The sequence below is a fragment of the Prunus dulcis genome, chromosome 1 (genome assembly GCF_902201215.1).
Source record: "Prunus dulcis chromosome 1, ALMONDv2, whole genome shotgun sequence".
NCBI classification, from domain to species: Eukaryota; Viridiplantae; Streptophyta; class Magnoliopsida; order Rosales; family Rosaceae; genus Prunus; species Prunus dulcis.
Window position 1 is genome coordinate 32307898 of NC_047650.1, and position 26087 is coordinate 32333984.

Consider the following 26087-nt stretch of genomic DNA (forward strand, 5'->3'; position numbering starts at 1 on the left):
GAACCCTCCTAGCTAATACTCTACCTATTCGGACTTTATTTCGATTTCTCAAGAATAAATCACGTATATTTGAATTCCATCATACAACATTTCATCCGTTTTAATTGCTCAAGTTACCTGTCCTAACATTACGTGACATGATAATCATCACACTCAAAATTTACTCCTCAACCTCCTATGTTCCTCGATTCATTTTAGGACCAAGTCTAACATTAATTGAATTTTCTTGGGATCCCTTTTAAGTCTAATAATCACATATTAACACACTCTTTTTCTCCTGGCCATTTCCCTCGTCAATTGCCAACATAATTTTCTTTTGCATTAAAGAGATAGGGCCAGCCAGTTGGTGTTCTTTCTTAAAGAAAAAAAAAGAAAAAAAAGAAAAATACATATGCATCTAACAATGGTTTGTTCCCGATATATTCCAGCAAGGAACAAGTTACATGATGATATCATTGTTCGTTCACCGAGATAGATATCATATTCTGGTAAATAACTTTGTAATTGAACAGAAGTTTCACTGGGAAAGTGAAAAAAACAGTGGAAATTTTGATATGGATGGAGGAATTGGAATCCATGAATGAACACAAGCAAGCACCAGTGCCAGTAGAAGAAGCAATAACTGTCTTTATGTTTTCTTGGTTGTTGGGAAACAAATTTATTTACAAAAATCCAATTCCAGAGAAAAGAGAGGAGAAAAAGCAAATGCTTTAGGACTTCACTTTCTCTATTCCCATGGGCGAAGATCTGCCTTTGCCTTTACCATCACAAATAATTCCATTCCATTTCATTTCATTTTCTCTCTTGCTTGCTGTCTCAGATATGCTTGCTTGCTTGTCCTTGCCATCATCGAATCTTTCATTTTTATTTTTATTTTCCTCTTCCTCTTTTTCTTTCTCTCTCCACCTTCCCTTTTTTTCCCGTTTCTATCAATCTGCACTTGTCAGTATCCATCTGAGTGTTAGATCATGATCGAGAATGAACGCATCCCCACCTTCTCTTTCTCTCTTTTCAGAAAATCAAACTCTCTGTTCCTCACTTTTTCCCTTTTTTTTTACATCCCCAGATTGCCATCACATCTTCTTCTTTCATGCATTCTTTTCTTTTCTTTTCTTTTCTTCCAAACAAAAACCGACAAATAAACTGCACTCTGCACCTTTCAAAATGTATGTCCAAATTTTGTATCGCATCGTAAAATCAATGCCATTAATTAGTAAAACAAAAAGGAGGAAGTTAAGAACAATCTGGTTCTATACTTGTATATGCTGTAAACAAAATTATGAAAAAAAAGTGCTACATTATTATTGACTACATTATTAAGCCATTAGCAATGGCACGATTTGTACGAACATGGGTGGTTTCATACACAGGAAGTTCTTCAAGATACCTTTCTTTCCCAATCACCTTAAGGTGATCGAGCTCGAAAAGATCCGAACTTGAACAACTAGCCGCATCATCTTCATCATCAACATAATTATAATCTCTGCTCACTGAATCCTTCTTAACTTGGTTGCGATGGCAATCTCTCAAAACCTCTCTGGCTGCTTCTTCTACTTGCCTGTTTTTCTCCAACACTTTGAGCTTAAGCTCTTCCTCTGCTTTTCTCGACGGTGACCTGCCAATTTTCCATGCAGTTGGGACTGTGACAGGCATTAGGCTTTGATCTTCTCTTTCGTACAAACATTTGTGCCCACACGGCCTACAATCTTGGTCAACAATCACACTCACTGGATAAAAATGAACCGATCTCTTAACCCCATTTCGCAGTTTTTCCCTCGTAGAAGGCGAGTTCTTGCTTAAACATGATCTGGAAAATGAAGAGGCTGATGAACAAGTTGAGGCTTGCCCCGACTTCAATTTTTTCTCTGCACTAGCATCCTTGTACCCTTCAATTGATGACGTGCTCTTTGTTTTCTTGGATTGCCCTGTGGTGAAGATTGAATTGAGGAAATTCGCAACCTTACCGCCCGGTGAAATCGGTTGTTTCACCTTTTTGAGATTGTTATAAATCTTCAAGGCCCTTGATTTGGACTTGATTATACCTTCCTCAAGCTTTGGAGTCGGCTCTGAGGCACAACTGTAATGATAATCGTCAAACATATGCACTTCCCTCTGTTCGTAAAACAGAGTCCTCTGTTTCCTCTCTGTTTTTATCTCTATTTTCTCTTCTGTTTTTGCCGATCGAGCAGAGACGCTGGTGCGAACCGGCTTGGGCCTCGGCGGAGCGAAACATGAGGATCTTGGTTTAGAGCCGTACATGGATTCAGCATCCGAGGATGAGAACCCACCAGAGCTTGAATCAGAAGAGCTAGAAGTGGAGCTGAAAAACAGACCATCAAGATCACGATCATGGTCATGGTCTGGTTTTCTATCCAATTCGGTGAGATACTGCCTTCTCTGTGTTCCAACCTTCTCGCTAACCTTCTTCTCCATCCATTTTTCTATCAAACAAGCTCGGCGAAGGCTGGCCATCTCGTCTTCTTCAACAGCTCTGCTGGTTTTCACGCCACTTTTGCTCTGTTTCTTTGGCTGCATTGTGTCTTTATAAAACTTTGAGTCCCCGCGGTTTCTGGGGTCACCCTCGTCAATTGAGCTGTAAATTTTGTCCAGAAGACTGGAAGAGAAAGATGGGTTATTCTTTTCACGCCTGTATCTATCGTCTCTCTGTGTGTTTTCCCACCTCGACATTTTTCTGTGTTCTGAAATGAGATAGAAATGTATCAAACGAAACAAGGCAGAAAGAGAAAGTTGAGGGTTTTAGAGAAAACTAGAGGAGTTTTTGTTTTTGTGTCTCCTTGTGTCTGCTTAGAGAGAATCAAAAGCTGCAATGGAACTGCAGGGTGTGGAAATTGAGAGAATTGAATGGGCACTGTTTGAGCTCAGCAAATGTCGAAATTTTCTGGGTTTTTGGGAATGAAGAGAAGGACGCATGAAGAAACAAAGCAATCGATGCTTGTCTTTTAGTCTAGAGATAGAGAGAGCAATGAGAGCGAAAATGGCACGCCTTGAAGGAGGAGGAGGGAGTGAGGGAACAGGGGAAGAGAGAGAGGGCTTTATAAAGGTCGGCACGCGCGTGCATGTCCATCCTAATTGGAGCCAATGCCAGATTGGCAGTCGATGACGTGGCGGTAAGCTTGCCTTTTGATATAACCAAATTGCCCCTGCCTTTGACGAGCAAATGACGCTCTGACCCCTGACATGGCTCACCTTCCATTTCGAATTTGAAGCCGTTGATCATGTTTGAGGGGTGGACAAAGCCTGTTATGGCACAGGCAAGCCTTCGTACGTGACACTTGCTGTTAGCCTTGTAATAATAATTGGCGGTCCGCATCTTGGTGTGAGGTAAAAAGTAAAGTTTTTGTCTCTGTGTTTTTTTTTTTTCTTTTTCTGACAATGTGATATTTTAAATTTATTTTATATATATTTAGAAAAGAATCAAATTTGAGTGTAAAGAAACCGGAATACTATTTTGGGCAACTAACCTAACTGACAGTAGCTTTGTTTGTGGATTTTTATAATTTCTTTCATGCATATTTTTCAAGTTAAAACGCGTTTTGTGAACTGAAGTTGAGGCCATAAAGGTGCGAATGATTAAGCGAAATTAATTGAATTTAAAAAAAAAATACAAAACCGGGGTAATTGAAATTGTTATTATTGTGATTATGTTTTGTAGCGGAATATAATTCAACATTTTGGGTAGTAATCAATTTAATAAGGTTTGTTTAGTCCAAGAGCGGTTGACAATCAAGATTTGGAATTCCGTGGGGAATGTTTTAATCAAAAGGAAAATATATTATTCAATATTTTAATAAAGTTCTAAGTTCGAATCCTAACATTCGTGTTGTTTGTGTGAATTTAATATATTATCATTCCTTTCAATATAAAAGTAAAAAATAAATAAAAAATTGATGTCAAGGTTGAAGAAGAAAGGTGGCGGGCGAGATGGTGCGTTATATTTGAGGTTTCATATTGAGCTGGCACGCCCATAACTCATAATAAAGAGGAGGAAAATAATACAATTACAACTACGATCACTCTTCTTAATCTTGTTTGGACATTGTTTTTGGTAGTTTTGTCATATTAATGATATGACAATAAATGTTTATTTCTTCTAATAATTTTGGTGGGTATGCCATTTTAATGATTGGAATAATATGTAATTATTTTTATCTAACCAAAGGTACAAACAAACAAACCCCATAAAAACATAGATATTACACATTGTGTTTAGGTAGAACCACGACTTTTATTAAATTATTAAACGTGCAACTTTTGCATAAATACCAACAAATGAAACTACAAGAAAACAAAAGAGAAACAGATGGATTCACCAACAAAAGATACTGGTGGTGGAGAATCTCTCTTTTTTTTTAATAAATATAAATAAATAAATAAAATTTAATTTTACTGGAGTGATTCTTGTAAGAGTTGGAGGGCCCCATATTGCTTTTATTGATGTTATTATGATATTTTGAATTTTGAAAGTCGTAAGCTCTGTTACCAAAAAAATTAAAAATAAAAATGGAAATGACAGGTAAAAGAAGGATTACTTACAAGTGGATGAAAGAAGGCCTTTGATTGAATCATGGGAAAAATCTAGCCTTTAACCACGGTTGATATTTTTTTATTGAAGGAGCCTGCAAAGTTGGCCTTTAATCATGGAGATTTAATCCGGGAGCCTCTCAGTTTCCCATCTTTGAGCGATGAATTTGATGAACGGCTCTCTGGAGCCTTTGATCAAGTTGAAAACTCAATGAGTTGACTTTAGTTAAAAAGTTCAAATTTGATTTCTTTAGTCAAATCTGTTTCAACATTAGCAATACAATTGCTAATTGATAACCAATTTGACAGTTGGTATGCATTTTATGGAATTAACACGTCTTTTTTTATATATCAATTCATCATATTATTGATACGAGAAATACGAGTACGTTTTATTCTAACGAAAACCCTCTTGAAATACATGATAAATAAGGGTTAGACAAAAACTTTAGTGCATTTAATTGATTAAACCCTACCCAGAAGCACTGACAATAACCATGTCCGCATGATATATGAACTAGTAAGTGGTAATTGAAGTGCAATTAGGATTATCAAATGCAAGAGTATACCACTTGCACTTCTTGTTTCCTAGTCGTTAAAACAAACAAAATCATTAACTAGACTGAAAAGGATGGCTTCGACTTACATCAAGATCCAAACAAACCCCACCAATGCCTTAAACTACATGGCGACCACCAAGGATCTGCCCCCAAAACCCTAGCCAAGATCACATGATTTTCCCATTTTGGTTTGTTCATGTTCATCCATCCCAGGACATGGGCTATGATGTCTGCAACATCCATAGCCCTTTATGCACCCCCAGCTTATGATATAAAGTGGAAAGACAAAGAAAGGTCTTTGATTTGGTCCCTTAATCGGGTTTCAAACAGTATCCCTGCCATTTTGGTTTAGGGTTAAAATAAGATACATGTAAGGTGACTTCCACCAACAATTAGACAATCATCTTATGTACTTTCGCAATTTGATGGCCATGGATCTTTGAGAGATTAAATATTATGTAGGCCCTCTGTTTAGGACTTTGGCCAGACCAATGCATTTTAGCTGAGAAAAAAATATGCCAACAGGTCACCTTCGTTGAACTTGACTAGTGCTGCAAATGGGGAACCTAGCTCAATGTGGCTTTAAAGTGAGACCCACAGCTTTAATTCTTGCTATTGCATAATTTCCAAGCGTCTTCTATATGTTATAGGTCCTGCATAAACTAAATATGAAATCTCTTTTGTAATGAGTGTCACTCACTTAATCAGTTGATTTATGTTAGAACGTATGGACTATATTTCACGTATCTTATTTTGATATATATGCTCAAAACTCATCGTGATTACATATTTTAATTACTTGGAGAGAAGACGGGAATTCGAATTTGGAACATCTTCCGATATTGGAAAGAGAAGTACCGTTGTACTAAGAGAATTAGTATTACAATTGCATTCATACAATGATGATATGAATCGAAATTACTAATAATCTAAACTCACAATGAAACAAGTACATATATTCCCTAGTGGTCATTGTCATTTTCCCTCACAATGATAAATTCATGATCCGCTGGTGACATAAGTTAATAACTCAGAAACATTTCACCATCCTCGAAATGTTTTTTTTTTTTTTTTTGGGTTGGTTAAAAACAAATTTGAATCAATGTAAATAGATAGAGCAGGTTATGAACAGTAGCCGAAAATATCTGGCTACAGAGGAAGCCCAGCTTCTCAATAAACTTTTTGTCTGCTGTAAATAGAGCAATTCCCAGCGTAATATACACGTTGGCAGTAAACATTATTAAGTTTTCTGGGACCCAAACGTGCATTTGCACTCCTAGACCACGTGAGAAAGCATGGCTCACGCACACCTCATTATACCTCATTTCTGTAGGGTACCACGAACATATGAACAGTGCTGTGAGTCATAGCTCATGACCTTCTTGATAAAAAATTTCTTCTTCTGTGGGGAGGAATAAGATGACTCTGCACTGCTCTTAATTTGTACAACACCAACCGTAGGATGATGCCCTTTGTAGATTTGGTCATATGAGCTAAATATCTTTACGTCAAAAAGTAAAGAATGAAGTGTTTTTGTGTGCGTCTAGGTAAAAGACATTCAATGAGTTGTGGTAAGCTCAATCGTCCGTATCTTTTTCCTAAACGTTGATATGTGTAGAACTTATGAGCGACTGGCTGTAGCATCATTTCAAAATTATTTCCTTATAGTTCCGTTTGGTTCATAGAAAAGGAAATTTGAGGATGGAAAATCAATTACTTTCTCATGTTTGGTAAGTTCAAGCATGAGAAATCATTGTCTGGCCCATGAAAAAGTAAGAGAGAAAGTGAAGCCATCCTCCCAATTTGGATTTTGTTTTCCCTTATCATAAGAAAGTTTGGGAAAATGAGCTAATATTAAATAAACATTTTTCATGACCATTTTGTCTTCATTAACAATTTAGAATTATAATATATCATTAAATGCATTCTTTTTTTATTTGATTTAATATGAGTATAATTGAAAATTTATACAAAATTTGTTTTCCATTCATACTCAAAACAAACATGAAAAAGGAAATAAAGTGATATTTTCCGATTATTTTCCCAGCACGTTGTAAAGAAATCTTCTATTTCTCATCCCTTAGCTACAGACAATATGTTTGGGATTAGTAATGGAGGTTAAATTACATTAAATGGTAGGTGAAAGAAAACTGGAACAAGCCTTAGAAACTTATACAAATAAAAAAACACTTTTACGGATACGAAAGAGCTGTCTTTTTTTCTTTGTTTTTCATTTTTCATTTTTGGGCAAGTATGAAGTGACTTTATCAAGATCACGCCAAACATGCACTAGTTTTGTTTGTGAAAGAGATGTGATGTTGGGATCCCAAGGGGGTGAAGAAGAAGATAGTTCCTGTGAGGAGAACAGTGGACAAGAAAGAAACGGAGAGACACACACAAACTGTGCTCTTTTCTTTTCCCAACAAAGCATTGGCAGCATATTTATTTGGCAGGCAAGACATTGTAATATAATGTTACTCCACTGGGTTCTGTTTTACTCTGTGAGTTTCCTGACAAGCCAGCTTTCTCTCTCTCATCTTTCTCTGTCTCTCTCTGGTTTGTGTCTCTGCCTCCACAGAGAGAGAGAGAGAGAGAGAGAGAGGGGGTGATGAGTGGTGATGAGGACTGAGGCTAATTTTGTACATTGTCATGCTGTACCCACGTGCACTTAGCTGCTTTCCTACCTGGGGTCTCCATCTTCACGTGCACAGTTTGCTTGCACACTTCATTGCCTGATGGGCCTCTCTCATTTATGGCCTTCTGCAATTCTTCTTCTCTCCCTATTCAATTTCGGGGCCCAATACTGTTTTAGCAGCAGAGGTCCTACACCCCTCCTCCTGCTTGCTCCAAAAACCCCACCTTGCAAGTTGCAACGAAGCACAGAGAAAACATCAGTTCAAGATTCGACATCAAATTATTCTTTGCAGGGAAGATTGCCTCCCTTATACAAGAATGTGACCGACGAATCAATTGTTATATCGTCAGCACTATCTTGATTTAGTAGTATTTCTCTTCTTAATGTTCAAAAAAATTCACTCGGCTTCAAGTGAATCAGCCCTGGCCAAAAATCCAACCGACACAATGCATATTTTACATCTTACCACTATAGTATTGAAATTGGGTTTTATTAAGATCCAGTCAGGTTTAAGTTTGTTATTACTTGATCATTATTATTATTATTAATTTATCATGTTGCATAATTGAAAGTATATGCTGCACTGCATGAATATGCATCATCATCTCCACATAAAAGCACCTTTGTTATCAAAACATAGACAAAGAAATGCACAGCAAATCCAAGTATCTCGGTACAATGACAATAATTGGAGTCTTCGATAATAACATGGTCTCTTTATTTGTTCTAAAAGTAAAACATGTGGTTTCTCACTGGCACTTCCTTCAGGCATAATAGGAATCTTCCACCCATCTGTAATCATTGAGAATCCAACCTCTGAACATCTACCAATTGGTAAAGATCACCTCGTCTTTGCTTCAGTAAGGGCAGGTTTGTCCTGCATAATTTCGAACAAACTTATTTTAAATACTTATATAAAGTATCGAAAAAATATTTCATCTATAAATCTAAGGAAAAAAAAAAAAAAAAAAAAACTTAGGTTGGAAACCGTATCTCACCGTCTAAGCTCAAGAAGTGAATAATCAACCTCTGCTATGATTATTGCCTCTTCATGTTCTGTAGTTGCCAGTACTTCTCCAAACTGCCACATTTAATTCTTTTAGTGATACTCTGTATGCAAATAACTTGCAGTCGCAAAAGCTTCAACAAGTAGCTAAATGCTGAACCTTGTTTTAACTAAAAAGTAGAAAGGGAGAACTTGCCAATGAATGGATCTACTAAAGATCCAACGGATGCATGCTTTCTATAGCTAAAAGTAAGTATCCACTTACTGGTCCGACTAGGGTGGAGTGGCCCCATGCCACATAACCAGCTCCAGCATCTCGAGCAGGCGAACAAGTTGCCACATAGAGCTGACAACCCACAGAAAGCCATCCATGAGAAATCGTTGGAGTTAACACGGAAGATGATAATCAACACAGTAATTAGAATAAAATAGTGACTTGAGTCTATGCTTCTAGTGATGTAATCTTATCACAAAGTTCTGTTTGTATCGTGATACAAGCTCTGAGTTTCTTAACAAATGTAAACGAGGATGTGCATCTCATATAGGACATATGTTAACCACCTGGTTATCAACAGCCCTGCAGAAGACATAGCAAGGCAAATCTCAGTGAAAATCACTACATAAAGAATTGTGGATAAAAAATTCAAAATAATATAAATTATGCAATATTTTAATTGATACCTCGCCCTCTGTAATAATTCCCAGTGCAACGGTCCAGTAGTCATGTTAAAAGCCCCAGGATAGCATATCAAGTGAGCACCTGATGTCAACAAATTAATACCGTTACCATTCAGTATTTCCAACTGCAGAAATTACAGTCCTTCACTTGAAAAGGAATAAACAATCGAGAGATAATTCCACTTGCTCTTCAATAACAAGTACATTAGTTAACATGTAAAGAAGAATCCTGTGCAGAGTATGCGTATTTGGAATTTATTAAATCTAAATAGTTGTGTATAACAATAAAGAATTATCATGATACTGATTACAGAAAGAAAAACCCTTAATTTTATTAGTTTAGCAATGCCCAGAAACAATGGAAACAAAAATTAATTGCATATGTCCATGGAAAGTAAAAGAAAAGGCTAACCTCTTGCTCCATAAATCATTGCTAGTTCCTGAAACCTAATGTCATAACAGATACCTATGCCAATACGCCCAACTTCTGCACTAAGCATGTGATAGTTAGTATCCCATCCTTAATGAATGATAATAATTACTTTCAACCAAGGAATACGAGTTTGTGTAAACGAAATAACAAATGACATCACTTGACTTTGACCCCAACCAAAAAAGAAAGTTGTAATAGTCACTACTGCACAGACTGAGCATTATACCTGTGTCCACAATGGTAGGAGTCTGCCCTGCTGTAAGAGTCTTTGATTCAATAAAGGTAATCTTCCCAGGGATGTCAATATCAAATAGGTGTATCTGCAATTACATCCGGAATCAGTAAGAAGCAAAGACTGACAAATAATTTCCTTTGACAGGTAAGCATTAAATGTTCAAACCATCATGTGTCCCAAACGTGAAGGTTCGTTCAATCAAGGAAAAGTATCTCATTTGCAAAGAAAATGAAGTGAGCAATTTTTCAGTCCAGACCATCCCAGGGCAGTAGGCCTCCTGTGTTGGGGCAGGCCCCATGCACAATAAACAGTCCAGATTTTGATTGATGCTATTCATTGAGCTAGATCCAGATAAGTCCAAGAGGCAGTCACACTCCTTGGGTGGGTCTGGTTGATACACTAGATGGTATTATCACTTACCCCGTTATGTTAGGCTTACAGCATTACCTTCCTATGTTTAGCTAACAGCTTCCCATCGGTGCCAAAGACACAAGAAGTATTGTACAACCGATCCCCAGAACGCTCTGCTATAGATCCACCAACAATGGTGATCTTCAGACGCTGAGAAACCTCAGACAGCATGGCTGTTGAAGGAGATGCATCGCCACCAGCATCAATATCCTCAGCATAAACCGGGAAGCTATCATTTGAATACGGACCATTCCAAATTTCCTGGCAAACAAAGAAGCAAACACAAATGGAGACCAAAGGGTTAGCGCTTTCAACTTGAAAGATGAGTTGATAAACACCATTTGGTCTGATTAGGTCGGCTTCTTAAAGGTTTTTTATTTATTTTTTAACTTAAAAGGTGAGTTTATAAGCACCATTTGATCTGATTAGGACGGTTTCTTCAACATATTAATGTTCTTATATACCTCCACGCCTCCCTTTGATGTCAAACATCTCTGTTTAGTGGGTACAGTGAATAAAAACGACACCCAGTTTCATAACCGATAATAAGTTAAGTTATGAGGATGAAGTTCCCAGTCTATGCCATGGCATATGCTAATTTCATGTGGAAGCATGATAAGAAATACAGACCTCAAGCTATAATGTCCTATGGGCATCTAAAACTTGATTTATCTGAAAAACATCCGTATCCAACCATATTCTCCTTCTTAAAGAAGCAATGGGCAGGCTAATTATAATCCATAATCAACTTAAACCAGTAAGGTCAATGAGCACACAACAGAAAAACACACAAGGATAAGGATTTAGTAAGAGGGTGAATAGTAAAAAACTCACAGGGAGGAGAACAAGCTGGGCACCCTTTGCAGCAGCGTCCTCGATGGCCTTGCGGCCATGGGCAATGTTCCTCTCCTTATCAGCCGTCACCGCCAATTGGCACAGTCCAATCTTAAACTGCACCCACCCACATAAAAAACCCAATTCAAATTCAACCTCCAATCTCTAAACAATACAACAATACAGAAAGACGTTAGATATAGCTTGCCTTGGTGACGGGAGGGGTGGGCAAGGGAAGGGCAGGCGGGACCCTGGATGCTTCGGGCTTGTAAGCGGAGGCCATTGTCGACGAGAAATTAGCTGTGTGGATTTTGGAGCTGCGGCTAAGACCGATCCTGCTGCTGCTGAGGGACTTGGCGGGTGCGATTGGGGCGAGGAAAGAGGATGGAGGAGAGAGGGGCTTTGGGTGCAGCCAAATGGAGCGAGAGAGAGAAGAGGAGGAAGATGAAGCGCAGTGGTGAGGAGGAAGATTCTTGGAGCTGATCAGAGTGGATAGCGCTGCTTTCATTTCACTTTCACTTCCTTCTACTCTCTCTCGTCACTTCTTCACTTGATTTGGTCTTTGGGGCGTTAAAACGTTTTTTTCACTTCGCCCTAAAAAAAGAAAAAGAAAAAAAAAACGTTTTTCACCTTTTCTGACGTGTTTTGTTTAGAGTTTTAGATAGTTGGCGTTGCAAATTTTCAATTGGGCTTTACCTCGAGCTTCAGAATGACTTGGGCCATAATGATTGGGCTTTAGGAACAGAGGAATAAGATCCCATTGTGGAACGCATAGCACCCGATCACAACCTCACACTTTTCGAAATCCCAACCCAACCGACTCTGTCTCAAACGGTCATAAACTGTCACTCGCGCCTTCTTCCTCTATATCTTTGCACCCTCTCAAACAATCCCAGTTTTACAATTCAAAAGAAACCCTGTTTCCATTTCGCTCTCAAGCACCAAAGTATCAAACTTTGGTGCTTGAGGCCTTCAGATCGCTTTCCCTTTACGCGCCACTTGCAAAACTCAAACAAAAAAAAGGAGAAAAACCTTTCACATTGAGTTGAGACTTTGAAGAATCGTAGAGTCTTGTAGAAAGATATAATTTACGCATGGCAGATCCAAGGGCTGTTGTACCATACCATGACCCATACGATAGCGGCCCGTATACCAAAATCATGAACTTGTTGAATGATTCTGAACATCCAAGAATTGATGAGAATAATATACCACCATTGGAGGGATCGCTCGCTTCCCCTAATCCAACTCCTATGTTTGACGAAGAAATTCAAGACGTTGATGAGCCTTTAATGGATCAGGCAATGTGGGATTTCATCTATGGTTCTGATAATGGAGGAGAGGGTATTAATTCACAAGCGGGTCCTTCGCAGATTTTCACAGAATCGAGCGGTACTAATCCCCCAAGAGGAGATGGCAATGAACAGAATCATGGTTTTGGCAATGTGAGGCCACTTTCAGTTTGGCCTCTGCCATCAGACCCCATTAACTGTACTTTTTGCCAAGTTTTTAGGGAAATAGTACACTTCAATAGTAAGTTTTGTGTTCTTTCTTGCATTAGTAGAATTAGTTTTGTGGGTTTTATTCAATTTAAGCGTTGATTACTGTACTAATTTCGCTTTTCATATTGGATGGAAGGCGACAACGTTATGAAACTTGAAATTCATGGAAGACTCGGTGTGATCTGTCACGCAATTCTTCAGAGTCGGCCCAATGCCAATGTGAATTCTTCTGTCAATCATCAATATCAAATGCTTGAGTAAGTTTTTGCACCCCCTTTTCATTGTAGATTAAAGGGTTGGCACCAAGGATTTGATTTGTGTTATTGTTTTTTTTTTCTTTCTTGAATTAGTTTTTGCAAGACACCAGGGGAGGAGGTGAAGCAATTTCTGATGCAGTACTGCTTAGAAAGAAAGCTAGAGGGGTATATTATGCAGCAAGATCCATTGACATTCTTTTATGAGGCACTCTGCGTTGGAATGGATTGGGATGCCATTCTGAACCCCCCCGATGACTTCGATTTTCCACCATCTCCACCGGATTCAGGTTCGTGCATTCGATCTGCCTTGTGAACTTGTACGATCTAGGAAATTTTATGTTCAAACAAAGGGTTGAGTTATATTTTCTATTTTATTTATTTATTTTAGGAACAGCAGGTGATATGGAACAACCTGCCGCAGTTCAACCAGAGGCTGCCGAGCATGAGATTGAGACGAATCCTAGGATTTCCCTTGCAGAACAGGTTGTTGCTAACCTTTTTCAATACAAAAAGCTCTTACATTTACCTACAATAATTAGATAAAACATTAGTAAACATATATATTTTCTTTTGTTAACTTGGTCATTTGTTTCATGCTGGGGGAGTAGTGCAGAGGGAGAGAACAGCAAACATGACATTGGATGATCTTCGTGATTACGTCCATCTTCCCATCGAAAAAGCTGCTCGGAGATTGAATGTCTGCCCAACTGTAGTCAAAAGGATATGCCGCCGGAATGGATTACGTAGATGGCCTTCTAGAAAGGTTTGTCTTCCTCTATATATATTTTTCTATGAAGTTTTTTGTTTCTTCATTTTTACTACCTATTTTGTTTTTTGTTTTGTTGTTTTATCACATGTGCAGATTACAAGCATTAATAGGCAAATTTCAAGGTTAAGACCAAGTTTAGATTCAGATGATGCAGAGACAAGGGTGCATGCTGAAGCTGAAATCTCTAGGCTTGAAAGAGAAATAGCTGAACTTGTCCCATAATGTGAATGAAGTACACATCCTGTCTCCCAAGTTTTGCAACATATAAATTTTTAAAGAAATTATTTATTATTATTAAGGAAATGTAATTTTCTCGAGACTGAAAGTAACTTGTACAGAAAATGACTATACATTTGCAGATATTTGACTTGTATTATAAGATTAATTATAGTGATCTTTGTTTTGTACTTAACCAACTCTTTTTCTTAATTAGTCTATTGGTTCCCAATCCATTTTTCACATCAATATCCATGTAGAGCGGCCAGCTGGCTGTCTAGGAATTATCTCAATATAATGATTATATATAGACCCCAAAGGGATGGCCAAGTTCCCTCACTATAATGTGTAAGACGTAGTAACCTAAGATTAACCTTGAAGTGTTCGTAAATGGATGGAGATTCCTAAGAACTCCATGAAACATATCTTCAGTGAATTCGATCAATAAGATTATGGGAGGCAGTTGTTGCATTTTGAAGAAGAACATAGACATGGCCGGTGCTCACACACTGGTGTGTGTGAAACAAGTGAAGCAAGAGGAACCAGAAGAGTGGGATGAGAGCATGCCATTGCCTGGAGATATAATTGAAGGGTTTTATAATTCTGAGAGTAGTGATACTATTGCTGATGAGTTTTTTGTGCATACCAAAGCCAAGTCAGAGCTTACCTTACAGCTTGCTAAGTTCAGCCATGTTGAGGTCATTTGGGTCAAGGTGAGAAGGGGTGAGAGCACACTCAAGCTCCAGACCCGTGTCGTGGCTGAGAGGATTTCGATGCTTCAGAGAAGGTATACCATTAGAGCAGCTACAGATGACAGACATGTTGCAATTTTGGGGGACTTGACCTCAGACCAATGTTCTGAGCTTCAGGGTAGGTTTTTCTTGACAGATTTTTAATAGTAAAGATAGTGACGATCTCTTGATAGATATGTGACATGTTATGTTGTCATACTACGAATTAGAATCACACATTCTGTTTTGATCCCACACAGACAGCGGTTATGATTCATGGTCTAATAACATAACATTTTAGATTGTCTAACGTTAGACAATTAAGGAAGGTCCTCACAAATCAGACAATGAAAACTCTTATTCATCTGAAACCAGTGTGCCCTTGAGTGATCTGTGTTTTATTTGATTTTGCAGAATTGAGCAGGAGTTTGGTAAACGTGGAGTACAGAGGATATAACAAAAGGGGAGTTAAATATGACTGGAAGATGAAAGTTGGTAGCTATTTGCCTGACCAACGTTGCACAATTGTTAGCTCCATTTTGTTCATGCCACTGCCAGGCGAGAAATGCACTGAGGCCACAACAGCCAGGTGCATGGCTTGGTTTTCTGCAGCAGTTGCTTCAGGGGTTCCTCTTGTTTTTGTTAATATTCAAACAGAACAGATCGTGTCGTCGGTATCAATCTTTCTTTTTAGCTTGAATTGCTAGTTAGTAACCATTTTATTCTCCGTTTTAATTATATTTTGTTTTATTTTTTCTTGAAGGAGAAGAATAATTTGATAGGAAAGGATATGAGTTGGGGTAGGCAACAAAATTACACAACAACAACAACAACAGTCCAAATAGTGCAAGGGATTAGACTGTGGTTCATGCCCGGAGCTGCAGAAATGCTAGTTGACTTGATACCTCAACCTGGTGAAGCGCGGTTCGGATTGGAAATCAAACGCACTGACGAGGTTAGAATCCTGCATGCACTTTTGTTTTGAAAAACTTACCAGAAAAATGCAGCATACCACTATTTTGACAGACTGATACACTAAACTTCCATTTTGTTATGCTTTAAAAACAAGTGCAGGGACTGATTTGCATTCACTCAGTGGCAAAAGGTTCAGCTGCTGATCGTTGTGGTCTTGGCAGCCTTCATGAGGAAGCATACGCAAGTGGCCGCCAGCTTGTGATGTCTAGGTTAGAGGGCAAGAGCTTGATGCCATCACATGTTAGCTCTGCGGGGCTCATACACTGTTGTGATCACACAGAAATTAAAGAAACTCTTGCGTCGGCCATTGACCAGACGGAAAGAGTTCAGCTTCACCTCATGGCCTGGTCTAACCATTTACTTCCCATTGCTCCGAAAGCTGTTGGCGCCACAACAGTACTCCGGCCGCCAAGTGGCTCTTGTCCCCCGAAAACAGGGTGATCATTTTGTAGTTTGACAATTGCAGCTCATCTCACACCTCTACAAATCAAGTCACAAGAATCATGATGTAAATAAAGTGGGGAATGCTAAAAATTATATTTTCTAATTGCATAAGTTATCTTGTATGACATGTGTTAGGATCAATCGCCTACTTTATTTGAATTTATGAAAGTCGTCCAATTTATGTTTGGAAGTGCTTGTATGACATAAGTTAAAGTTACCAAGTAGTTCTTGTGTAAATTAAAAGTGCTTGCGCAAAATCAATTTTGTTTGCTTAAGTTATTCATAAGCGCCAAAAGTGAAATATGTTCCCTCCAATTAGAGACAGTGTCACTATCTTCTTGAGGAAGGCTCTTTGGAAAATCAATGGCTACGCCAGCTAGAGCCCTAACCAACCCATCTCACCCCTCTACAAATCTCTCTCTGTTGACCTGCATAACCTCCCTTCTGCAAACCCTAGATCCACAAAACCCTAACCCCTCAAACCTCAGCTCAGCCCCCCTTAACCAATTCTCACCTCACCTGAACCCAAGCCTAGTTATCCAAGTCATCAAATCTCAGCCCAATCCTTACCATGCCCTCTTCTTCTTCAAATGGTCCTCAAACCCTGATCCTAATCCCAACAACTATTCTCACACCCACAACTGCTACTTGGCAATCACTGAGCTTCTTCTCTCCCACTCCCTCGTCTCCACTGCCTCCTCACTCCTTCAAGAATCCAATAGACTCTATGATTTTATGCTTGGCAGGTTCATCACAACTCATGGCCGCCGCGGCGATATCAGAGCCGCCATAGATTGGTTTTACAAGGCGAAGTCGATTGAGAACGGGCGGTGCTTGTTTTCTTATAATGCGATTCTGGGTGTGCTGGTTAGGGCTAATAGAATGAATTTAGCTAAGGCAATTTATGATCAGATTGTCAAGGAAGCTCAGGTAAATCCGAATGTATGGACTTGTACAATAATGATTAGAGGGTTTTGCAAAAGGGGTGAAATTGAGAATGCCAAGAAGGTGTTTGATGAAATGACTTGCGAGCCAAATTTGATTACTTACAACACTATGATTCATGGGTTTTGTCTAAAGGGTGATTTTGATAGTGCGAGGAGAGTTTTCGGTCAGATGAGGGAGAGTGAGCATTGTTTGCCTGATACGGTAACGTATACAACTTTGATTGATGGGTATTGTAAGAAAGGTGACTTGAAGGAGGCAATGGAGTGTATGAACGAAATGGGGAAGCAGGGTTGTGAGCCTAATCTGTTTACTTACAATGCGTTGATTCATGGTTTCTGTTTGAGTGGTCATGTTAGTGAGGCAAAGAGGATGTTGACAAGGATGAGGTTAAATGGTGTGAAGGACAATATAGCTACACATACGGCCATATTGAAAGGACTTTGCATTGTTGGAAAGGCTGACGAAGCTGTTAAGCATCTTCAAGATATAGTGAATCTTGGGATGAAACCAGATGTGGAAGCATATGGAGTCGTTTTTAATGAGTACTGTAAGATGAGAAAACCGGATGGAGCGATGTCCATTTTGAGGGAAATGAGGATGAGAGGCCTAAAGCCAAGTGTTTCAAGCTTTAACAGACTGCTCAAGGTTCTTGTCGAAAACGGGGACCTTGAAAGAGCCATTATTCTTCTAAAGAAGATGAACCAAATGGGCTGCTCTCCAAATTTCTTTTCATATAACACAGTGATATGTAGTCTTTGTAATTTGAGAGGTAGAATGGGGGAGGTTGAAGAGCTCGTTGGTGACATGCTTTGGAACGGCCACAAGCTTGATACCGTCCTCTACAGTTGTGTAATTATGGGTTATTGTGAGGACGGCAATGTGAACATGGCAATACAGGCTTTCTGTGGAGCATTGGATGATAATCATATTATTAGTTTGGAGAGCTTTTCAATTTTGGTCAAGGAGCTGTGTGCGAAAGGGATGGTCCTTGAGGCTGAGAGGATCTTTGAGGATATGTGTAACAGATGCACAGTGGTTGATGTAGATAGTTACAGAAGTGTGCTAGAAAAGAGGGTACTTGATATAAGCAGTGATCCAAGTTCTAATAGGCAAGTGATTAAGATGAATAGAATGGAGTCATGAAGAAGTGAAAATTCTTGATGATCAAGAACATAGATTTGCCATGCTTCTATATGGCATGCCTGATCATTTCCTTCTACATGATCACGAAGCTCGAATAAGTTTCCTGGAATCTTGAACATAACCAAATTTTCTGGGTTTCAGACTCCTTGTTGTGTTCTTCAGTCAGGGAAGACGCTTTGCATTTTGGCATTCATCTGGTGCAAACTATCAATTGAAATGGTTTGGCCACATTCAGATTTCTTACATGATGATCTTCTCTGTCTTCATATTATTTTATTTTGCTATAATGCATGAGCAGCACGTCTTCATTGGTTTTTTTTTTTTTTTTTTTTCCATTGTAATTTTTCAGTGCAGCCACGGGTAAAGTTGGGAAGTTACGAATTATTTCTCCCAAATAAATCGACAATTAGCCCAAAAGTCCACATCACTGTCTGCCATTGTAGGCCCACAGCCCACTCCTGGAGAACTCGTCGAACTCAGAACCCGGGCCCACTACCATCGTAATCAGAGGAACAGTAATTAACCACTGCCACCGCCAGCGTGGCAAGGTCTTAATTTGAGAACTAATCGTGTTTAGGGCTTTTCGGCTTTACAAATAGTTGGGCCAGTCTCGCATCATCATCCTCACGGACTCTTCGCTCTTTTATCAAATCCACTTTAGTAATCCATTTCCTTCCGATTTAAATCCGCACCATCTCTCTCTGTCTCTCACACACGCCCACACACAAAACACCTTCTCTCTCACTCATCAGAGTCAGAGGTCAAATATTTTCCAACCTTTCCCTCCCTTTTTTTGGTATTTTCTTCCAGTCTTTCGTTTTTTTTTTTTTTGTGTCTCTGTAATTGTGAAGAAGACATGGACGGGGGTGCTCTGTACAACCCGCGTACGGTTGAGGAGGTCTTCAGAGACTTCAAGGGTCGAAGAGCCGCCATGATTAAAGCTCTCACCACCGGTATATTTTATCTTTTCCGCTTCTAGTCAACTGTCTACTCTCCGTTAAAGCTATGGAAATTCGATGTGATTTTTCCTTTGTTGTGTTTGCAGAGGTCGAAGACTTTTTTCAGCAGTGTGACCCTGGTAATGGATTTCTCCTTCAGTTTTTTTTTGTCAAATTTTTTTTTTTTGTAGTGGTTAATTTTGGTGCGTGCGCTGTTTGGTTATTGACAGAAGGTGTTTTTTTTAACCAACACTGAACTGAATAAGGGTTTTTATTCAATAATTTCTGGTACTTTAAAAAAAACCAACACGTGTGTGAAAGAGATTTTTATTAATTTGTTTAAAGTAATTCATGAAAAGGAACCCTATAATTAATCTCATTTTAATTATATTTTTATCTAACAATTTTCTACTTTTAGTCAATTGTATCTTTGTTTGCATTTAATTTTCATTAAAAAAAAATATTTATGGAAGTAGAAGCTTCTAGGCTTAAAGGCCTGCCCTTTCTCGTTGTTGATAATTTGCATACATTGGCATTGCTTTAGGTTATGCTTAGAGATGCAGTGATTGTTAGAGTTCCGATTAATGCATTCTACTTATTTTCAGTTTGGATTGGAAGCATGTACCACACGTAAGCCTATGTTTGACCTCTTGTAGTAGTTGAAATATTGCTAAGACTAATACCATATTTCTTACTGAGTACCTTGGAAGAATGTGTGAAGAAATTATTATTCTTTTTCAACGATGCATTATCAACTTGGGTGGGTGCAAATTTAGTGAGTATTTTTATAATTTAAAAATTAATAATAATGAATTTAATTTGTGTTTATATATCTCATTAAAGTTTCAAAGTTAAGTTGAATTACTTTTGGCTTGCTTTTAAAGTAGGTTGTTTTAATTTCTTAAAAAGGAAATTATGAACCAAGTTTCGTACTTTGTTTTGGTGAAAAATATATGTGAATGCAACAGTTTAATGCTTCCATAATGGTTGATCCTGCGTGTGCTTCTCTGTCATACCTTCATTGCTTCCTTAGTTTTCATAGAGCATGCAATAGTACCTTAAACATCCTTCATGACAGAGAAGGAGAATCTTTGCCTTTATGGATTTCCAACCGAGCAGTGGGAAGTTAATTTACCAGCAGAGGAGGTTCCTCCAGAGCTTCCGGAGCCAGCACTTGGTATTAACTTTGCAAGAGATGGAATGCAAGAAAAGGATTGGTTATCTTTGGTTGCTGTCCACAGTGATGCATGGTTACTTGCAGTGGCATTTTATTTTGGTGCTAGGTTCGGATTTGATAAGGCTGATAGGTATGGCTCTTTGTACAATATTAACGTGTGGTTTGACTCTATGATTCTAATGGGTTCAGATCTTTAGTTCAGAGGTGAGGCATCGCTTTGTTTTTAGATCAGGCTAGTGTTTTGGTTAATCATCGTCCTTATATTCTAGTTTGCTGGAACCTACTCTTAGTTTAATAGTACTCATCTCTAGTTTGATTTCATTATGTGCTATTACATTGCAATGTTACATGTATGTGTGCTCGCATGCATATGTTTGTTTGCTGTGTATTCTTCTTTTCAGGAAAACTACAATGGCCTAATATTACAAATATAAGTTTTTGATTGAGCACTAGTAAAGTTGATAAATTGTAGCCTACTGTTCACGGCTGTTTTAAGCGGTTGGGTCTGTTCTTCTTTGAGAAAATGAAGAAGGTGTTCATGATATAGTCGGGTTGCGTTTTTTGACATCTTTCTGGGAATGTAGTTGAAGCTGTTTGACTTTTAGCTTTTCTTGTTTAAATTTTTGATGCATTACACCAATTAAAGAGGATGCTTGGTTTTGTTGTAATGAAAAAGGAATAGGGAGGGTCATTTTTTGTATTCCTTTTGATAATGTTCTTGTTAGGTACCGTACCCTTCATTTGGTTGTTTGGAGTCCGCTAACTACAACCCAAAATTAATTTTTTTGGTGCTCTTTTCTGGTTTTGTCTTGCATTTCTGTTGTATTTAGGTTCTTCATGTTCACTTACCATTATGCTGTTGGTATCTGCTTTGCAGGAAACGCCTTTTTAATATGATAAATGAACTTCCAACAATTTTCGAGGTTGTGACAGGGACAGTTAAGAAACAAGTGAAGGAGAAGTCATCAAATTCAAATCATGGCAGCAACAGATCTAAATCAAACTCTAAGGTTCGGAAAAACTTGGATTGCTAGTTTCTGAATCTCATAATTTAGTTGCTATTTTCAATTTCAAATTGTTGTGCTAGAATCTTTAAGTTGTCTTTTGGCATGGGATAACTGTGCAAACGTGGAAACTTTGCATTCTTCTTTACGTATTTACAATTCAAAATATAAACTGTGAAATGTCTAGAAATATTGTGATGTCATGCCAACATGAGAGTAAAGGATGAATACATTATTAGTTTTTGGTTTGCTGAACAACCTGGCCACCTTGTAACTTATTGTGTTGGCAAATGCAGCGTGGTTCTGAGCCTCATCCCAGGTATACAAAGGCAGTGCAATCAAAGGACGAGGACGAGGAGGGTCTGGAAGATGACGATGAGGACGAGCATGGTGAGACACTGTGTGGGGCTTGTGGAGAGAACTACGCATCTGACGAATTCTGGATTTGCTGCGACATCTGTGAGAAGTGGTTCCATGGGAAGTGCGTTAAGATCACCCCAGCTAGGGCTGAGCATATTAAGCAGTACAAATGCCCATCTTGCACCAACAAGAGAGCCCGGCCTTAATGGTTTCTGAGGAAGTTGACATCTTATGTATTAGGGTGGTTGACTCCTCATTGTCTCGTAGGTCAGGTTGTCACTTGGTCTCATGCCTGTAGTTTTAGGGGATTTAATCTCGGATGTTGTGTAGGTTGCAAGTCTGCTATTTATTTTAGATATCATATGCCAGGATGTTTGAATTGAGATTGGAAATCATTTTCCCCTCGTCTCGTCAGTGTGGGATTTGTCATCTATATGCATGAATGTGTTTAGTGTTTATAAAATTAACGGCCCATTTCTCAGTTGACTTTGATCGATCATTTGACATCTTGTGTCTTATTTGGGCTTGGACTTCTTTCTGGGTGTGGTTTTCAAGTTTGAGTTAAATTTGGTCGCTGACACCAATGGGTTCCTCCGTTGAAAAAATTTAAGTGACTGAGCGTATGGACCTGATAGTTGGTCAAACATAGATTGGCGGGTAATTTTACTCTCCTCTCGCAATAAGTGATCACGTGTCAAGAAACTGAATTATTCCGCTAGCATAGCAACAAGTGATTATGTGCCAAACACATGACTGGATTGTTGTAAGAGGTGATAAACACATGGAACAAACAGTTTTTCTCTTTTCTGGTTTGCATAGAAACAAGCTTCTTGTGACATGTTCATCTGGTATGGTATGGGTGGATTTATAGAGCAACCCGAAACCGTGAGACCTAGCTAGCAAGAGGAGTTGGTATTTTTAGTGCCTATGCATGATCTTGGGTCGTATTATCTTTGTCGTTCATGCTCACTTTAACGGCCGCCCAATTGAGAGTTAGTTACGGTGTAATGCCTAATGGGATCTTGGTTTTTATAAAGTGGTCCTTCTTGATTGGGACTTTTGCAGTAAGTCTCAGACATGTCACGCATTGAGGATAAGCTGAGAGGGTAGAGAGAGAAAGAAAGAGGAGACAGAGCATGTGAGGCCCACTGTTTCTTTTTAGTGGGTTTGCATCTGATGGTCCATAGAAATTTATAATAACTAGTGGCTAAGATTTGATGATCCATAGAATTAGATATCTGCACCGCGTTGCATTTAGGTTTAGCCCCTGGTTTTGGTTTTTGTTGCCCTTTCGAGTTTCGAGTTTCGAGTTTCGGTTCCACAACGAAGGAAAAAACAAAAACAAAAGCCCCTCGTTCTTACACACTCATTATATGCTGTCTTTCATGCACGTTACACTGGTCGTCAGATTCTTCCACCGCCCACCACCATTGACAGAAAGTTAAACTAATCTAATTTTTGCATTACTTCTAATCCAGATTGAGATGCTCAGAGTCACATAAAAGCTTCCATCGCCTCAAGTCCATGTGTTCATTGCTGGACAATTTGCCATCAACTAACTATAAAGCAATGAATTCAATGCATAATCTAAACAGATGGGTGCCATGCCAAGCCAATTGTTGGGTTTTTGGGAAAGATTTGTTTATTTGAGTCTAATGATTGGCACCATTCATGAATAATGTAGAGAGAGAGAGAGAGAGACAGAGATAGTGCAAACAAACCCACCCACCCCACTCATCAAGTTGTGCACAAGCAAGAGTTCTGACTATGTTTTTATTTCTGGATGGCGAGTGGGCTTGCCATAAAATTAGCATTTTACACAAGACAATGTGTCTAATGTCTTGCATCAACAGATTCCTTATATCAATATGACAAAGATATCCGAATATATATATATATATATATTTCGCCAAGCCTATAATCCAAAACTTAGGCTTTTAAGCATAATAAATTTCACTTATTTCCCAATCTCTTGTTCATCATTTGCCTGATGTGAGAAATTCACAAATCTAATTTATTTGGGAGCAATGATCTATATGAATATTATCCTTATAATATGTTAAGAAGTTTCTATTTATCCCCTACATAGACACATAGTCAAGTCAAACCATGGAAAATATAATTACTTGCACAACATAGATGAAAGAGGAAGAGGCAAGATACATAAATTTTTGGAAAAAAAGAAGAGGAAATATAGAAGAAAACTACGCTATACATATTTACAATATCCCATATGGTGGCAAGTAGGCAGGGCAGTATTGCCAACGGCAAAAACAATTTGCAACAAATGGAATCAAAACCCACTTCTTTCTGTGTTCTCTCCATTTGACTGCTCAAGTCAAGAAGGGTAGCTCCCTTGGCTCTTAGTCGACATCCGCTTGAGAAACTCATAGGTAGTGACCATGGTTGTAGCAGACATTGACATTGAAGCCCACCTAGGCCCTAGGCCTCTGTAACAAGCAGCAAACCCACCTTCCCTCACCAAATTCCTCACAGTCTGCATTATGGTCAGTGGTCTTCTTCGCCCATTTTCTTCTGCATCCAAAACTTGCAGCCGGGTCTTGACGGTATCCAGTGGCATGGTGATCAAAGCAGAAACCCCACTAGCCATGGCTGCGCTCAACCCCTGCACTGCCAGCATTGCCCTGCAATCAGGCCTATTGGCTGAGCCACTCTCATCTTTCTTACACATATAGCAACCAAAACCACCCCAAATGAGCCTATGTGCAACAGAGTACGAAGCCCACCAAACCGCATTCGACGGTGCATAAGTCAGTGTTGATATCCCAAATCCCCTATACAATCCTCTCAGCCCATCTGCATGTACAATTTTCCTAAAAGCATCAAGACCATTGCTATACTTATAGGAACTCACATTGGGGAGGATGTTTTTGCTGCTGGCGCTGCAGCCCTGAACCATAAGTCTCTGGCTCACAACATCAATTGGGGTCCAAACTAATTGGGCAGCCATGGCTGAGCTCAACCCTGCAGCAGCATTAGCTATAGCCATTGCTGTAGTATCTGAAAAGCCTAATCTAACAGTTACAGTCCCAACATTACTCTTGGTAACTTCAAGCGCTGTCATGTAAAGTGCTCTAGCAGGAATGGTTCCCATGAGAGAGGTACCAAAACCTCTGTAAAACCCTCTAGGACCTTCATGGCGCATCATAGCACAAGACATCTTCAGGCAAGAAATTTGAGTGGGTGAAACTTGTTGACGGGTTTTTAAGACCACAATCGGATAAAGAGCAGCTGAAACACCAGAAAACAAAGCAGCACCCAGAAAGAAAAACTTGGACTTGTCAAGCATATGCCAATCTATATCGGCTGGGATATGAATTTCCGAAGCCGAATCTTTCTCGGCCGCCCTCAAGCTCATCTTCGCCACCTTTAGAATTAATTAAAGATCCAAAATCCCTCTTTACCAAACTAACTATTAGAACAAATTTTTGTATACAACTAGCTTATTCTACTTAGCTGAGCTAAAAAAAAAGTCTCAACCCAATAACAAATAGCAAAGCGAAAAAGAAATACAGGATGGGAAATGAAGCAAAAATGCAATCTCGGAACTTTACAAGTGGACTATTACTAAGACTTTCTTTGACACCAAAGAAAAAGTTAAAAGTTAAGAACTTTGAGAGCTATTGGACTAATTGGGATAAGGGTTTTGTTGGGTGCTGGTTTTTTTCCTCTTGCGCAACCAGATTAGGGACCGTACGTGGATCACCATAAATGGGTGGAACATTTCTTCATGTAAAAACCCCAATCAGTAGTGATGGTTCTTACCAGCTGAGGAAGATCATCAGGGCTCATCATCATCTTCAAAACTTCATCTCTGCAAAAGCAACGGCGGAGATGGAACGAACCCCCCAGCTGCGAAAATCTAAAGTAAAAGAGAGTGAAGAGTCTCACAGAAAGCGAAGCGGATTGAGCAGAAGAAGGATTGAGGAGAGAGAGGGTGAAAGAGAGGGCTTTGAAGGCGAGACAGAGAGGACAAGATTTATGGAGTGTAGCGAGGGTTTTTCGGATCGATAAAAGCGGACACGTGTCGGTTATCATTTCGAGGACTCTCCAAGATATTAACCGGGTTAGGGTTTCGTTGGAGCCGCTGCTGACTGTGTTTTGGGTGATCCACTTTTAACAAATATGGGTTGAACTGTGGGCTTGCGGTCCTGGATCCATCAAAGCTTCAATGAAAACTAGGTTCGATATATATTTAAATCATTTTTTGGACAAATGGAGATAGGAGTTTTATTTTTCGTTTCTATCTTTAGGTACGAAATTCTTAA

The 26087-nt window shown here is 39.0% G+C and overlaps 7 protein-coding genes across 9 annotated transcripts; 4 read left to right on the forward strand and 3 right to left on the reverse strand.

The window, feature by feature from the left end:
- Window positions 1-1167: 1167 nt before the first annotated feature.
- Window positions 1168-3008, reverse strand: LOC117614030 (protein BIG GRAIN 1-like A). The gene has a single exon (XM_034342703.1). The coding sequence runs from the start codon at window positions 2686-2688 to the stop codon at window positions 1309-1311; it is 1380 nt and encodes a 459-aa protein (XP_034198594.1). The 5' UTR covers window positions 2689-3008; the 3' UTR covers window positions 1168-1308.
- A 5333-nt stretch (window positions 3009-8341) lies between these two features.
- On the reverse strand, window positions 8342-11960 carry LOC117614083 (omega-amidase, chloroplastic). 3 transcript variants are annotated; one of them, XM_034342768.1, is made up of 10 exons: window positions 11543-11960; window positions 11335-11451; window positions 10537-10761; window positions 10081-10174; window positions 9834-9908; window positions 9425-9503; window positions 9305-9320; window positions 9009-9089; window positions 8736-8818; window positions 8342-8614 (listed from the first exon to the last, which is right to left on the reverse strand). In XM_034342768.1, exons 1-10 carry the CDS (start codon window positions 11840-11842, stop codon window positions 8536-8538), a joined length of 1149 nt encoding a protein of 382 aa, XP_034198659.1. In that variant the 5' UTR covers window positions 11843-11960; the 3' UTR covers window positions 8342-8535. The 3 variants fall into 3 exon arrangements, with proteins under 3 accessions (XP_034198659.1, XP_034198660.1, XP_034198658.1); XM_034342769.1 differs by lacking the exon at window positions 10537-10761 and having other exon boundaries at window positions 11543-11884; XM_034342767.1 differs by lacking the exon at window positions 8342-8614 and having other exon boundaries at window positions 8940-9089; window positions 11543-11884.
- Window positions 11961-12256: 296 nt separating this feature from the next.
- On the forward strand, window positions 12257-14089 carry LOC117614084. The gene is made up of 6 exons (XM_034342770.1): window positions 12257-12867; window positions 12973-13093; window positions 13187-13380; window positions 13482-13576; window positions 13707-13856; window positions 13956-14089. Exons 1-6 carry the CDS (start codon window positions 12429-12431, stop codon window positions 14082-14084), a joined length of 1128 nt encoding a protein of 375 aa, XP_034198661.1. The 5' UTR covers window positions 12257-12428; the 3' UTR covers window positions 14085-14089.
- Window positions 14090-14569: 480 nt separating this feature from the next.
- On the forward strand, window positions 14570-16225 carry LOC117618273. Its single transcript, XM_034347870.1, has 4 exons — window positions 14570-14948; window positions 15224-15483; window positions 15573-15764; window positions 15884-16225. Exons 1-4 carry the CDS (start codon window positions 14570-14572, stop codon window positions 16223-16225), a joined length of 1173 nt encoding a protein of 390 aa, XP_034203761.1.
- A 292-nt stretch (window positions 16226-16517) lies between these two features.
- On the forward strand, window positions 16518-18757 carry LOC117631158 (pentatricopeptide repeat-containing protein At5g39710-like). Its single transcript, XM_034364151.1, has 2 exons — window positions 16518-18538; window positions 18669-18757. The coding sequence occupies exon 1, from the start codon at window positions 16592-16594 to the stop codon at window positions 18317-18319; it is 1728 nt and encodes a 575-aa protein (XP_034220042.1). The 5' UTR covers window positions 16518-16591; the 3' UTR covers window positions 18320-18538; window positions 18669-18757.
- A 170-nt stretch (window positions 18758-18927) lies between these two features.
- On the forward strand, window positions 18928-22284 carry LOC117631166 (PHD finger protein ALFIN-LIKE 4). The gene is made up of 5 exons (XM_034364165.1): window positions 18928-19272; window positions 19365-19397; window positions 20336-20564; window positions 21312-21444; window positions 21735-22284. Exons 1-5 carry the CDS (start codon window positions 19176-19178, stop codon window positions 22002-22004), a joined length of 762 nt encoding a protein of 253 aa, XP_034220056.1. The 5' UTR covers window positions 18928-19175; the 3' UTR covers window positions 22005-22284.
- A 1557-nt stretch (window positions 22285-23841) lies between these two features.
- On the reverse strand, window positions 23842-25873 carry LOC117616073 (solute carrier family 25 member 44-like). The gene has a single exon (XM_034345273.1). It carries the CDS (start codon window positions 25175-25177, stop codon window positions 24137-24139), a length of 1041 nt encoding a protein of 346 aa, XP_034201164.1. The 5' UTR covers window positions 25178-25873; the 3' UTR covers window positions 23842-24136.
- Between the last annotated feature and the right edge of the window lie 214 nt (window positions 25874-26087).

Coding starts and splice junctions, on each gene's coding strand:
- LOC117631158 (XM_034364151.1), top strand. CDS start 16,592: ATGGCTACGCCAGCTAGAGCCCTAACCAACCCATCTCACCCCTCTACA.
- LOC117614083 (XM_034342768.1), bottom strand. CDS start 11,842: ATGAAAGCAGCGCTATCCACTCTGATCAGCTCCAAGAATCTTCCTCCT. Junction 10,762..11,334: donor CCCAGCTTGTTCTCCTCCCT/GTGAGTTTTTTA, acceptor TTTGTTTGCCAG/GAAATTTGGAATGGTCCGTA. Junction 8,615..8,735: donor TCACTTCTTGAGCTTAGACG/GTGAGATACGGT, acceptor GAAATTATGCAG/GACAAACCTGCCCTTACTGA.
- LOC117616073 (XM_034345273.1), bottom strand. CDS start 25,177: ATGAGCTTGAGGGCGGCCGAGAAAGATTCGGCTTCGGAAATTCATATC.
- LOC117631166 (XM_034364165.1), top strand. CDS start 19,176: ATGGACGGGGGTGCTCTGTACAACCCGCGTACGGTTGAGGAGGTCTTC. Junction 19,398..20,335: donor TTTTCAGCAGTGTGACCCTG/GTAATGGATTTC, acceptor CCTTCATGACAG/AGAAGGAGAATCTTTGCCTT. Junction 20,565..21,311: donor GGATTTGATAAGGCTGATAG/GTATGGCTCTTT, acceptor TCTGCTTTGCAG/GAAACGCCTTTTTAATATGA.
- LOC117618273 (XM_034347870.1), top strand. CDS start 14,570: ATGGCCGGTGCTCACACACTGGTGTGTGTGAAACAAGTGAAGCAAGAG. Junction 14,949..15,223: donor CCAATGTTCTGAGCTTCAGG/GTAGGTTTTTCT, acceptor TTGATTTTGCAG/AATTGAGCAGGAGTTTGGTA. Junction 15,765..15,883: donor AAATCAAACGCACTGACGAG/GTTAGAATCCTG, acceptor AAACAAGTGCAG/GGACTGATTTGCATTCACTC.
- LOC117614030 (XM_034342703.1), bottom strand. CDS start 2,688: ATGTCGAGGTGGGAAAACACACAGAGAGACGATAGATACAGGCGTGAA.
- LOC117614084 (XM_034342770.1), top strand. CDS start 12,429: ATGGCAGATCCAAGGGCTGTTGTACCATACCATGACCCATACGATAGC. Junction 13,094..13,186: donor CATCAATATCAAATGCTTGA/GTAAGTTTTTGC, acceptor TTCTTGAATTAG/TTTTTGCAAGACACCAGGGG. Junction 13,857..13,955: donor GTAGATGGCCTTCTAGAAAG/GTTTGTCTTCCT, acceptor TCACATGTGCAG/ATTACAAGCATTAATAGGCA.